The 13,738-nt window shown below is 44.5% G+C and overlaps 1 protein-coding gene across 1 annotated transcript in view; it reads left to right on the top strand.

Annotated features, from left to right (window-relative positions):
* Positions 1 to 13,738, top strand: part of FBXW8 (F-box and WD repeat domain containing 8) — a 54,276-nt gene that overhangs the window by 6,384 nt on the left and 34,154 nt on the right. Inside the window, exons 3-4 of the mRNA XM_064392420.1 lie at positions 2,409 to 2,573; positions 2,798 to 2,886. Coding sequence (XP_064248490.1) covers positions 2,409 to 2,573; positions 2,798 to 2,886 — 254 coding nt within the window. The remainder of the gene's footprint in view (positions 1 to 2,408; positions 2,574 to 2,797; positions 2,887 to 13,738) is intronic.

Below are 13,738 nucleotides of genomic sequence, written 5' to 3'. Positions count from 1 at the left end.
TAGAAGAAATTTTGGATTTGATGGAAGAGGTGGGGTTTTTTAGGGGGAAAAATATCCCCCAGCGGCAAAACCAAATAGCAAAGCCTGTGTCAGCAAAAGCTTTTGAAGTCCTTCAGAACATTATTACTTGCTGAACTATAAAATATAAAACTGTCCCTCTGTGGAGCTCAGGGGAACCCAAACTTTCTTTGCTGAGAACAGTTGTAAAAAGATAATAGGAATACTGAAGACAAAATTAAATTCAGGACTCCAGATCTATAAACAAGTCTGTAAGATGTTGTCATTGATCCTTGCTGGAGTTTCTGTGCCGTTTAGATTTGGAAACAGTTTTAACAAGAGCTTTGCACATCTCAGCTCCTCTGCAGCACCCAGCTTTTGGGTGCATGTAAATAAAGCCATAATGCCCTGGCTTTTGGGGCCTCACCTGAAACTCCAAGTCAAGCAGATCTAATAAAGCTGACTTGAAGCCAATGGCTGGTTTTAATGCTGCAGCTCACAGTGGTGCTGTAAAGTGAAATGCTTGAGACTCTTTATTAGTGATTTCGTGCAGCTGAGCCTCGCTCAGTGGGGTTTTACAAGGGATTGGCATGCGAGTTTGGGGCTGTAAGAAAAGGCTGGGTTAGGGACCCTTTGGAAATTCAGGCTTGTAAAGCAGCAGGGTTCGCTGTAATTTGATTGAAAAAAAATCAGGATAGGATAGGATCTTTATTCCCCCTGAAAGTTGAAAAGGCAGTTGAAATTTTATGTAGCTCCCCCCCCTTTTCTTTTGTTTTACTGTCTTTATAAAATACTTTTAAGACCTTGAAACTTGAAAGGTCTGTGCAATATTGTCTGTTTTGGCAGGCTGAAAGGTGTGTGTTTATTTTTGATTTTTCTGTTGGAAAGCAAGGCAAAAGCTGGCCTGGTTTGGCTGTGCTTCCCTGTGCGTGTGCTCAGCCTGTCCCTGTCAGGAAAATGTGCTGCTGTTTGGGGAGGGGGCAGAGGTTCTGCCTGGGGAGCTCCACTCCTGCACCACAGCTGCTCTTCTGGTGTGTCAGCAGAAAGCTGCTTTGGGGTTTTTTTTTGTGTTCTTGGAGCAATAACACAGATATTTATCCTACTTTCAAATCAAATTGAGAGCAAATTCCTAATGGTTTGGATTTGGGATTGCCTCTTTTTGGTGCTTTTGAAGTTGCTGAGTGTGTCCCTCTAGGGACAGGAGCAGTCAGCACTTTGGTTCCAGGGTGCTGTGTGTTGCTGGAGAATCCTCAGTGCTGGTTCTGTCTTTTCAGGGCATTTTTCTTGCCCTGTGCAGGTTGTTTCCTTTGTCAGAGGATGGAAGGGGATTTTCTCCCTCTACCAGTTTGCACTCTGGGTTATCTAAAATGTTCATTTTGCTGCTTTTGGATATTCCTATTTGAACACTGCTTTTCTCTGTAGGTCTCAAACCATAAAAACACTTGCAGGTTACTCAGATCACCCCGTCTTTCATCATATTAAACAATTTCTGTGTGTGTGTGACTATGGAAAAAATGGCAAATAAATATGAAGAGATGGTCCTGGGAGAGTTTGTGTCCATGGGAGGCTTGGATTCTTGGCATAATCTGGGGACTGAAATGAACATTAGATGTTTAATTGTAACTTACTAAAAATGATGTCAGTCTCAGAAGGTTCTTTTAATCTTTTTAGAACCAGAGCACAATTGATTGCTGCTTTCACCAGTCGTGGCTTTCATTGGTTACGTCTGTTTTTTTAAATTAAGAATTACAGAGGGGAAAAAAAAAGCTACTTAAGTTGGCTCTTACCTCTTGAATCTTTAATTCTGAGCCCACAATTGATTGTGATGAAGCTGTTCTCTCTGGAATGGGCAGCAACTTGAGGCTGCTTGAAAAACTTAATAATTCATTCCTATTTATGCATACTGTAATACAATAGGTTATAAATCACTAATGTCATACCCCTAATCAGGCATTGTCAGTGGGACTTCAGAGATATGGTGCTGTGATCTGAGAGGGTTTCTTAGCTACAAATATGAAAATATATTCGTATTTTTGCTCTAAGCTCATAATTCTCTCTTAATTATGTTCTTGCTGCTTTTCCTGTCAAAATTTTCCAGCCACTGAAATTTCAGGTTGACAGTGTGACCACTAAACTGGTGTCTGTGTTATGTGGAGTTTTAGTGGAGTATAAAGTCAGTTATTTCCTGAAGAAACCACAGAAAACAAGCCTTTTCTTAAAAGTCTGGGGTTTTTATACACTCAGGCGTATTAAGACTGAACAAATGTATTTGTTAAAGTGAGACTTTCATCTTAGTACAGGCCTGTATTAATTTATATCTTTATATTTCAGATACTATTTTAATGTTTCGTATTAAATATAATTTTCCTTATCCATTTATGAGAGATCCATATATAAACATTGATTTCCAGGTCAGCAGGACATGGAAAATCCTTGCAGAAGACGAAGTGTTGTGGTACCGGCTGTGCCAGCAGGAGGGATACCTGTTGGACATGAGCATCTCTGACCATTCCTGCTGGAAGCTCGCCCTCAAAAACTGCAGAGCCAGAGAGCACATGCTGAAAGCCAACTGGAAGGTGAGAGGGAATTTCCTTAGAGAAATGGGGAAAAATGGGAACCAGGTATGAGCAGGTGAGAGAGGAGAGTTGGTGTTGTGTTCTGCAGCTGGTGTTTCCCAGTTGAAAGCTGCTGGGGGTTTTGGGGTAGATGTGTCTTCTCTCAGCAGCAGAGCTGGGAGTTTGTTAGCAGGAGGTTTTGGTGGATGAAGGAAAGGGAGCCCCAGTGCCTGTGTCTCTTGCAGAACCGCGTGGGTGCCGTGAGCCAGCTGCACTACGAGCCCGGCCGCGTGCTGTGCGACGTCCACTGCTGCGACGGCGTGGTCATGGCAGGGTGAGCACGGGCTGGCACTGCCCTCTGCACTGCCCCTGCACCTTCTGTGGAGTGTGCACTGCCCCCTGCACCTTCCGTAGAGTCTGCACTGCCCACTGCACCTTTTGTGGAGTGTGTAATGCCCACTGCACCCTCCATAGAGTGTAATGCCCCCTGCACCTTCCATAGAGTGTGTAATGCCCACTGCACCTTCTGTGGAGTGTGTAATGCCCACTTCACCTGCAACGGGGTCTGCACTGCCCACTGCACCTTCCATAGAGTATGTAATGCCCACTCCATCCTCTGTAGAGTGTATAATGTCCAGTTCACCTTCTGTAGAGTGTGTAAAGCTTGCTCCACCTTCTATAGTGTGTAATGTCCACTCCACTTTCTGTAGAGTGTGTAATGCCCACTGCACCTGCAACAGTCTGCATTGCCTACTCCATCTTCTGTAGGGTGTGTAATGTTCACTCCATCCTCTGTAGGGTGTGTAATGTTCACTCCGTGTGTCACAGAATGTTTAATGTCCATTGCACCTGCAGCAGTGTGTGGTGCCTACTCCATCCTTAGCAGAGTGTGTAATTCCCACTCCACCTTTTATGGAGTGTGTAATGTTCACTCCATGTGTACCAGAGTGTGTAATGCCCACTCCATCTTTCACAGTGTGTGTGATTCCCACTCTACCAGGCTGTGTAATTCCCAGTCCACCTTCTATAGAGTGTGTAATGCTCATTTTATCTTCACCAGAGTGTGTATTGCCCACTCCACCTTTAGCAGAGTGTGTAAAGCTTGCTCCATCTTTACCAGGCTGTGTAATACTCCCTCCACCTCTACCAGGCTGTGTAATGCCCACTCCATCTTTACCAGTCTGTGTAGGGCTCACTCCACCTACTCCACCTTCACCATCTGAAATCTCAGGTGCTTCTTTTAATAAATTCAAAAGCAGCACCTGTTTGAAGCATAAGAATGGATTCACCTGAGTTCCTGAGACAGGCTGTCCTTAAGTGACTGATGAGGATGTTTATCTACAATTTACCTCAGCAGTGCAAATTTTTAATGAACTATTCAAGTTATCTCATGTACAAGTAGTCCCTGTAAAAATTCAGGTGCTTTCTGATGAACTCCTTCTATTGTTTTGCTGTGGAAGCACCCAAAATGTATTAAACATTTTACACATCTACTGAAAAAAATCTCCCTTTTTAATGTTTTTTCATAAAAATCTCTTAATCACAAGGGTATCTTGTCAAAGCACAAAAATAACTTTAGAAGGCCTGCTATTTTTGTCCATTCTTACTTAAAAGACAACCTGGGTGGAAAATAACCCACTCAGAATAGGTAAACTCAAACTTCTCTTTTCCTCATACAGAAGTTTGCTGGACCTTGGTTTAATGTTACTTATTCATGTGGTTCTTAAATACAATTTTAAGAGTCTCACAAATTTTTAGAAGAGGTTACAGTGATTATCCCAGTAAGTGTGAGGGTTTCCTGTGTTCTGTTTGAATTTCACAGGTTCAGTAATTAGTAACCCTCCAGAAATTACATGAGTAAATAAAAATTATGAATATCCTGGGGAGCTGGGACATTGTCCTTGACATACCAGGGTTCAATGTGTAATGGTAGCACTTCATGTTAATGGTGTGGGACTGAGAAAACTGCTTCTAAAATACTTGAAAATTCACAGACTGGTTATAAGAAAGATACCTGGAAAACTCTAATTTATGGAAATGCTTTTGAATGCTCTTGGACAGCTGAGAGCAGGACTCTAAACTGTCAGACAGCAAACCCAGTTGTCTCCATGCTGCTGCCAAAACCTCCAGCTCTTCTTTTCCTTCATTTTCTCCCTTGTGTTTATATCCAAACATGCAGCAGAGAGGAGTTAGGCAGATTAAATTACATTTCAGAAGTATTAATAAGCAAAGGTTGTGAATCCTGCATATTAAACTCCAGCAGTGCATATTTTGGCTTGGTGTATTAGAGAAGTTGGGAGCTGACAGTTGCACTTTTTTCCTGCTGGTTCTCCAGTTCCTCCAGTATCTCCTGATTCTCTTGGTGAATTTACAGGGGTGTGATGCAATTAAATAATTCAGGTTCCTGAAAACAGGTGAGCAGGTAAGAGACCACTGAGGGCAATCTGCATGTGTGTATCCTTTAGGAAAAAATGATGTTCACTTAAATGACTTTCCAGTAATTTCTCTGAAAAATGAATTATCTCTTTATGAAGCTGTGAGCATGTGTTTGATAAAACAACATGAGGACGTTAGAATTCAGCTGATTGAATTTACCTGGTTAGTAAATGAAAACTTTAGAGTGTTAGAACACAAAAATTATTTTATGTCCTTTGCTGTTTACTGCTTCACTCTGTTTTATCTCTTAAATTGGTAAATATCAAACAAGGGAGACTTCAAGTTATAACTAAAACTTCAGAGGGCATCAGCAAATTGTGCAGATAAATACTTCATGCGCATTTGGTAAGTATTTAGGATATTGAGGAATTTGTTGGGGTTTTGTTGTTTGCTGTGTTTTTGTTTTTTAAACCCAACCATAACCCTCCCCTGTCTCTCCCAGCTTATAAAATTGAACTTAATGGCATTGTGCTTTCAAATTTGTCATAAAAGTGTAATGAATCTGGTGATCAATAGCAAACTGTTGTGTTCTTTCAGTACTGAAGAAGTAATTTAATAGCTGAGGTTTACAAAGTCAATTCTCCTCTCAGTATAAATATCAATTATCTGTTACATTTAATGATTCTCTCTCCCGTTTCACAAACACTTGTGTGCTCAGCTTTGCATGGGAATGATCAGTGCTTACAGTGTGTGTCTGAGTGTGAGTTTGCAAGGCCTGGTGCTGCTAATCCAGAACTGTGGGGCATTTCCCAAGGATTTTCTGTCCAGTGGCTTGAGCCTTTTTTAGTCTCAGGTTGCTGCTTGGGGCTGCTCAGTTTTTAGCAGGTTTTTGATCATAATTCCCTCAGCACTCCTGGTGCTCCAGCCCCTTCCCTGGACACGCTCCAACCCCTCCAGCTCCTTTGTGTCCTGAGGGGCCCAGAACTGGGCAGAGGTGCCCCAGGAGTGCCCAGTGCTGTGCCCTGGGACAGCCCAGGTGCCCTTGGCCCTCTTGCACAGCTGGGCACAGCTGGGCACAGCTGGGCTGGTGACCAGCTGCTGTCACCACCCCCCAGGGCTTTGTCCACCTTGTGCAGCCACTCCTGCCCAGGCCCTCAGCACTCCCCGGGGTGGTGGCCCAGGGTGGGACCCAGCACTTTGCCCTGCTGATGTTCTGTTCCAGAGCTCTGCCTGGCACTGAGGTCAGGCTCACAGGGCAGCCTTTCCCTGGATGCTCCTTCCAGCCCAGCTCCTAGATGGGCATCAGGATTGCAGAGCTCAGTCCCCTGGGAGAGGAGGGCCCATGGCCTCCCTGCTGGGAAAGGGTGGGGTGAGCTCTGCCCCCTCCCTCAGCACCCTGGGGTGGGTCCCAAGTGCTGCAGCAGGATGCCAGCCACTTCCCCTTGGATCATGGGCCTTCATTCTGCTCCCTGTCCCTGTTTTCCAGCCTGGGTACCCTGAGGACAAGGCCTTAATTCTCTCAGCCTTTTCCTCATCTTTTGTCACTGTTTCTCCCTGATCCAATAAAGATGGAGATTCTCCTTAGCAATCCTTTTGTTGCTGATGTATTTATGGAAACATCTTTAACTCTTTTTCTGGCAGCAGCAAGATTGAGTTCTAGTTGGGCTGAGAGGAGTTCTGGTTGGAGAGAGCAGGAATGCTGGGGTTGGTGTGTTTGGGAATCTTGGAGCAAGCCTGGAATCACTGATTGATTTGAACCTGCACTGTGTTAGGTGTGATCTTGTCATCCTCACTGTCCTGCTTCAAACACTGCTGCAAAGTGGAATCATTTTAATTTTAGTTGCTGTAGAGCTTTTTAATCTTTCTGAAAGGGAATTTATACAGGCTGTGGGCAGAGTGACTTAAACCAGCAGCTGCGATTTATAGAGGCACAGTTTGAGCTGGTTCAGGAGCAGCTCTTTATTAATCTGTGAAGGAAGCAAAGGCACAGAAATACCCAGAGCAATGCTCCTGTTCCATGCACTTCCCACTTGTCCCCACGCTGCTGGCCAGGCTGAAGCCAGGAGATGGCAGAATATCAAGGATTGATTGAGTGCAACCTGAGCTGGGAGCGAGGTGGCAGCGAGCAGCTCCCCTTTGTGCTGCCTGACATCAGATAATTCAATCTGGCCTGCACGCAGAGCTTCTTGTGTTTGTCATTAAAATTTCATCCCGGTGGTTACGAGCCTTGTTTTCTGGGTCAGCCCCTGAATCCCTTTTCATTTGAGCCAGTGGTGTTTGTGGTTACCTCACTCCCAATCAATGGTGTATTTGCCAGCCTTTCTACAGTTACACGTCTCGAAGGATCTTCTCTAAAGGGATGATGTTCTCCCCCTCATCTCCCATTCAAATGGAGTTTCAGCCCTAAGTCAGAGCTTACTTAAAGCAATTATATAGCTGCTTGCTCGGCTTTTAGAAATTCCTGCTGGTGAGGCTCCCTGTGCCTGATGCTGTCATTTACTGTGCAGAATGCCTGCATTGCTTCACTTTCTCTTACTAAAATCTGGATTTATGTGGGGTTTGTTAAGCAAATGCTTGTTCAGACAGTAAAATTGCTGCTTGTTTGCTATTTTTTTGGCATTGTAGTCAGAGGTTGGGTCCTCCTGGACAGTGTGATCTCAGCACATGGTCCTTGTTTGACCTTGCCATTCCAGAGGATCCCATGGTGTGATGTGCCCGTGGCATGACATGAGACTGTTGCTCCAGACTGGCTCTGAAATGCTCACCTGTGGCTGTTCCTGAGCCCTGGGGTGAGCTTGCCTGGTGCTGCTGGTGCCCATCTCACCTCACAGCTCACCCCTAAAACCACACCAGGCAGGCTTTGAGGGAGATGTGTTAATTTTTTAATGCTTGCAGAAAAGCAAAAAAGCACCGTGGCTTCACTGCTGCTGGTGGTGGCTCTGAAAATAAGTAAACAAAAGAGGCCCAGAGTCAGACCACCCTTCCCAAGACCCAGAACTATAAAGTATCATCTTTTTCTTTCTTTTTTCTTCAGTTTTCCATGACTGAGTGGTAGCCTGGTAGTGAAGAGCTTGGCCACAAACTGATTTAGCAGATGCTGTGAGGAGTCCCTGCACCTCTTACAGACTGGGAAATCAGCCCTGGCTTCTCTTGAAATTTTAATTTCAGATGTTTTCCTCCTTCCCCCCTAAGTACTGCCTGCTTTCCTTGTGATTTGAGAAGTTAGGACTGGTGACATTCACCTGCTGATTGCCTTGATAAACCAAGAGGTTCACATTTCCTCCCTTTTCATGGTGGAGCCCACCTGGCACAGGTGGTGTTTCCCCAAGTGATGCTTGATAAAGGCAATGAGAAGAACTTCCTGAATATCCAGTGTGGTTCCTTAGGGGAATCTGGACATTTATTTCTCATGCTGACACGATTTTATACAGTTGTCTTCATTCTGGGAGCACTCAAAAACAATTCGGGCCTTTCAGTTTAACTCATTTTGAGCAACATCTACACACAAGTAGCTGCTCCTTTATGGTGAGTTCCTTTGTTCTCTTCCATCCCTTCCACTCCACTTTGCTCCTGCTCAAAGGTGACCTGCAAATGACTTTTTAGAAGCTGGGCCTGCCACTCTTTAGTTTCATAATGATGTGTGAAACTAGCCCAAAAGGCTTGAAATCACTTTCCTGCACTTTTTAAAACTTCATGTCAACTCTCATCTAATTTGGATTTTTTGCTGTAGGGCTTGTGGGTTATTCTCAAGGTATTTATTATTAGCTCTTGCATCTTAATTCAGTGTGCAGACCTGAGGAAACCAAAATATTAATTAGTAATGAAAATGAATCAAAGTTAACAAACTGAAGACTTCCAGCAGCCTGGATAAACCCCTGCCTTGTTTAATTGCCTAAATTTCCCTTCTATGATGCCACAACTTTCCTAGTTTCTCCCTCCCCTCCCAGTGACTGCAAGCCAAGATGTCAAACAAAGCAGAAGGTGAAAATAATTGCTTTTTTCTTCAACCTTCCCCAGACCTTTTGTCCTCTCATCACTCACTCTCATCATTGTTGAGGAGCAGTGTCAGGGCTCCTCTTTTCACCCTGAGGAGGCTGAGCAGGGGAATGACATCATGAGTGCAGAGGGCTCAGGTGACAGATGAGCACGGGGCTTAGGTAAGGTTGTGTTAGTGACAGCCAGGCTGGCTTCTCTCCCAGCTCCTGAAAAAAGCCTTTCAGGTGAAACCCACAGTAGGGTTGGGTTGTTGGGTCTGCTCAGTGGTGCCAGGTGTTGGAGGATTTACCTGCCACTGCAGCAGTCAGCTCGTGGCACCCAGCAGGGGAAAGCAGCAGCTGAATGCTCTTGGTGTCAGAGCAAGCAGGATGGGATCGTTGCTGTATCAAACAGGGAGTTGTGAGTTGGTTTGGGTGTTTTTCCATTTCAGCTGCTTATGAAGCCTGACCTGACTCTGTGGAAGCTGCTTTTGCAGCCTGCCTGGAGCTCTTGGTTTGCCTCTGGGTTTTGCTGCTGCAGGGATGTGCTCAGTGATGCCTTCAGTGTTCTCAGGCACAGGCAGTAATTTTGAGCTTGTAAATCCTGGTTTTTTACTGGGGCCAGACAAACCCATCCTTCTTTCTACGAAACTTCCTGAAGGTTTCATTTTTACTCTTTGGGCTGTCACCATCAGTGCCTGGAGCTCAGGTGATGCCCCTCCCCTCTGCTGCTTGCAGCCTGCTGCAGTTGGTGTTCTTCCAGAGCAAACAGATCAATTTCCAGCATCCTCCTGTGGTGTTTCTCACCTCTGTCTGCAACTGGAGCCGCTGTTTTATCTGTGCTTTGTCTTTTGTGACATAATAGGGCTGATGGAGCAGAGCCTTCCCAAATTGCATCATAATGCCTCCTGAATTCTTATGGAAAAGATAATTTTTTTCTCCTGTACCCACAGTAATTTGTTTCCTTGGTAGAGCAGCTGCTTTAATTAATGGGCCTGGGCTGATGCAAGTCACTGGAACCTTGAGCTAGGGGATGGGAGTTTTTTTGCCTTAAAAATCAAATTACTAGAAAGAGGGTGGCTTTTTCTAATTGCTGCTTTTATAAATGTTCATTAAAATGTTTTCCTTACAGTACAACCCTTTGGCTTGTTTCTGTTCCCTTGGTATGACATTTGCATGCACTTAATATAGAAGGTGAGGCAGAAGCAGTGAGGATGGTGAAATGTTAATTTTGTTACAGATAACAGTGCTAAGCTGCAGAACTACACACTCCAGCAGCTTAACCCACTTTCTTGAGGGATAATTTCCTAAATAAAGCCCTAAAAAGGAAGGTAGAAGCTCTCTGTAGCTCCATATTTGTGAGGGGTCCACAGATGGGCGTGGGTTGGTAAATTGGAAAGTTGGGTTCCCAGCAGAAGAGTTTGGGAACTGATCATGAGGATGCTCAGAATGGATTTTCTACATGCTAAATCTAAAAGTGCTTCCAGATCCATTTTGGGACACATTAGTCACATTTTTCGTGGCTGCACTCGTATATCAAGCAACCCAAAAGTACATTTGGATGAAATCAGGGAGATTAATTTTCTACTCTGCATTCTTCTACCAGCATTAGGATTGTTTCAGGCTCTGGTTTTGGTTTACCCCCATCTGTTTTTCCTTGTGTTTTATGGTGTAACTTTCTGCTGTGTAATAGAAAATTTTCTCTTCCCTGTTCCATTTGTGTTTTATTTTTGGTCATTGTGTTCTATTTATATTCCTTTCTGCCATGTGAAGTAGCTCTTTTCTGCTACTGTTAGTTTTTTCTTAATCCTTTCCTTAAGGAATCCCTCAGCCAAGCTACCTGTTGGTTAGAGATGGCAAAATCATTGCACCCAAATACCTGGGAATGAGAATGCAGGGAGAACTGGGAACCTCTTCCAGGCTTTGGGGCTCCTCACCCTGTGGTAGGTGTTTCTGAGCAGTCCACAGCTCATCCCTCACTTCAGAGGAGTACAAAGAAGGTGCTAGAATCCCTTGAATTCCAGTGTTTTTCACTGTGATTGAGGTACCTCCCAACATGCCGTGGTTGTGATGAGGAGGTGTTTTGAAATTGGACATTGAGTTGTCAGTGTCTCACTGTCAGTGTCTCACTTGAGCCTGGGAGAGAAGATGGAGCTCAGGGTCAATTTGAAGCAGTTTGAAGATGTTTGGGCTTGGGTTTGCATCTTTAATTGGGCCTTATTCTTGAGCCTGCTGAGGGGGGCACTCGCTGATACCTTAATTAAACACATGAAGGACTGGAGAGTTGCTTTTGGTGGAATAAGGATGAAAGCTCTGAGGTGCTTGTTGGAGCAAGACAATGCAAAATACTCATTATTTTACTTGCTTATCAACAGGCATCCGTTTAAACAGAGACTGTTACTGCAGCAAAATTCCTACTGACTTCAATAAAATGCACTGACATTGTAAGGACTTCATAATAAGATCTTTTGAGTATTAACAGATGGTCACTGACTGCCTGAAACAAAGTTGTTGGGTTGTGGTTTTTTTTGGTTTGTTGATCACCGCAGGTATCTGGAAACTGAACAGACTTTGCCTTCTGGAAATCAGACCTGACTGTGAAACAAAGGGGGTTCTTTCTCATTCCTTTTCCTTGCTACACACTCTTTAGAGAAAACATGGAAAATGTAAACTGGTTTCTGGTGGGTTTTATCAGGGGTCTTTGCTGACCAGCCCAGTTTGGTGCAGTGAGCCTTGCCCTGGAGGGATGTGCTAAAGGCAGCACCAAAAGTGAGTGGCACCAGCATCCTGTCTGAACAGAAACCAGCAAGGGTCGTGTTGACCCTGTGGTTTGAAGTGAAATTCTGCAGTGCCAGCAGTACCCAGCCATGAAGGAAAGCAGTTTGTCTTTGCTGCTGCCATGGACTGAACGAGCAGAGTCTCAACTGTTTGGAAAACGTTCCTGTTAACAGTTTTTCTTTTGTGTATTTGTCAGTTTATATATTAGTTGCAGTTGTACTTTGCACAAACACTAATTAGACAGCCATCAACACTCAGGGCCAAAGCCTTACTAACAATGCAACTGTGATAGCAGTGTCTTAATTGGTTGAGTATAATTGTCATTAGGCAACCATAAAGACATCTGGGGCTCTGGAGAGGGATCAGCCTCCCCCTCCTCCTCTTCCCCAAATTTGTTCTGGCTATTGCTATCCAGCACAGTGGAGCTTTTTCAGATGAGATTCTGTGTTTTGACCAGTTTCCTGATGTTTTTCTCCTTATGAAATCGTCTGCCTCTTCAGCACCACTTCATTAGAGCTGTGCCCAGCCTGCAGCTCTGCTTCCTCCCACATGTGCTCTGCACTCCACCACCTGCTTCCCAGGCATTCATCGTGGGGCAGCAGCAGCTTTTAACCCCAGCTCCTTCTGCTTTCACTCGTGGGAGGGCATGAGCAGAATGTCCATCTCATTACTGCCACTAAAAAGTAGTCACAATGCTTTTGGTTAGTAAGTAGGTATTTTTGTTGTATCTGAATTTAATTTTCCCAGTTTTTCTATGCCGTATGCATTCCATCTATTGTTGCTCCATTTCAGCAAGGTTTTGATGCATCTCTGTTAAGCTTAAGTTGAATATCCAGGCTAATTTTTACAGCTAGATCCATATCTGGCCAGAATTACAGAATAGGCTCCTTGAGAGGAAGTATATTTAGAAAAATACAGCTTGTCTCTTCTCTGCTGCTGCTTCTTGTGTGTCTATACTGAAATATTCCAAAGAACAAGGGCAAAGTGGAACGTGAGTCCATCAAAGAAGCTGAGTTATTTGGGTGGAGAGGCTCTGTTGAACATCAGAGAAGGAAAAATGTGTCTGTGAGTAGGGAGAGCTGGGAGCCAGGTGTGGTGTGGTGGAAGGAATCAGGGAATGGGTATCAGGAGAGGGGGAAATTTGCCTTGTGAGCAACAGGCTTCTTGTTGCTCCCCGTTGTGCTCAGGAGAGCAAAACTTTGGACAGCCTTTCTAAATGAAATGAAGCAGGTGTGGTCTGTGGTGTGGGTTGTTTTAGGGTTTGGGGTTGGGTTGTTGGGTTGCTCAGTGGTGCCAGGTGTTGGAGGATTTACCTGCCACTGCAGCAGTCAGCTCGTGGCACCCAGCAGGGGAAAGCAGCAGCTGAATGCTCTTGGTGTCAGAGCAAGCAGGATGGGATCGTTGCTGTATTAAACAGGGAGTTGTGAGTTGGTTTGGGGTTTTTTTCACTCCAGCAGGAAGCTAAGTGGGCATTTCATTGCCATCTTGGTGGAAAATTCAGTAGCTGAGTGGGTTTGGAGTGCTGGGCTTGATCTTGGGCAGGGCTTGCATCTGGGGTTATTTCATTGAGTGATCCAAATGAAATTTTCAAGGCAAAATGTAAAAGTTGTGGTGGGAAATGAATAGAAATCTTGAAATTATCTAGAAATAGTGCAGTGTGTTCCTCTCTCCAGCCAGCCCTGTTGATAGGGCAGATTTGCCAATTATCTGCAATAAAGCAGCCTTTTTATTTTTTTTACAGCAAGGCAGTGCTTTAATAGTTTAAAAGCCTTTTGTTGTGGTTACAGATTGAAAGTGTGGTGCTCTTTACAACAGCATAAATTTTTTTTTCCCCTTCTGAATTGGATTCATCTGTGTTTGAAATTCTTCCAGTTCAGCCCTGGTGCAGGCCCAGTGCACACTGGAAATGGGCAGGGGAGGAGCTGGTTTCTATCTCCATTTCCCCAGGCTGGTTCCCTGCCCAGACCTGCAGCTCCACTCATGATCCCACCACAGTCTTGTGGAACATCTCTCCCAATCCTTCAGCTCTGCTGTGTGGGGCTGCCCTGGGAAGGATGG

The sequence above is a fragment of the Passer domesticus genome, chromosome 17 (assembly GCF_036417665.1).
Source record: "Passer domesticus isolate bPasDom1 chromosome 17, bPasDom1.hap1, whole genome shotgun sequence".
NCBI classification, from domain to species: Eukaryota; Metazoa; Chordata; class Aves; order Passeriformes; family Passeridae; genus Passer; species Passer domesticus.
The sequence above is the reverse complement of the archived record's forward strand: the minus strand, read 5'-3'. Positions and strand labels throughout refer to the sequence as shown.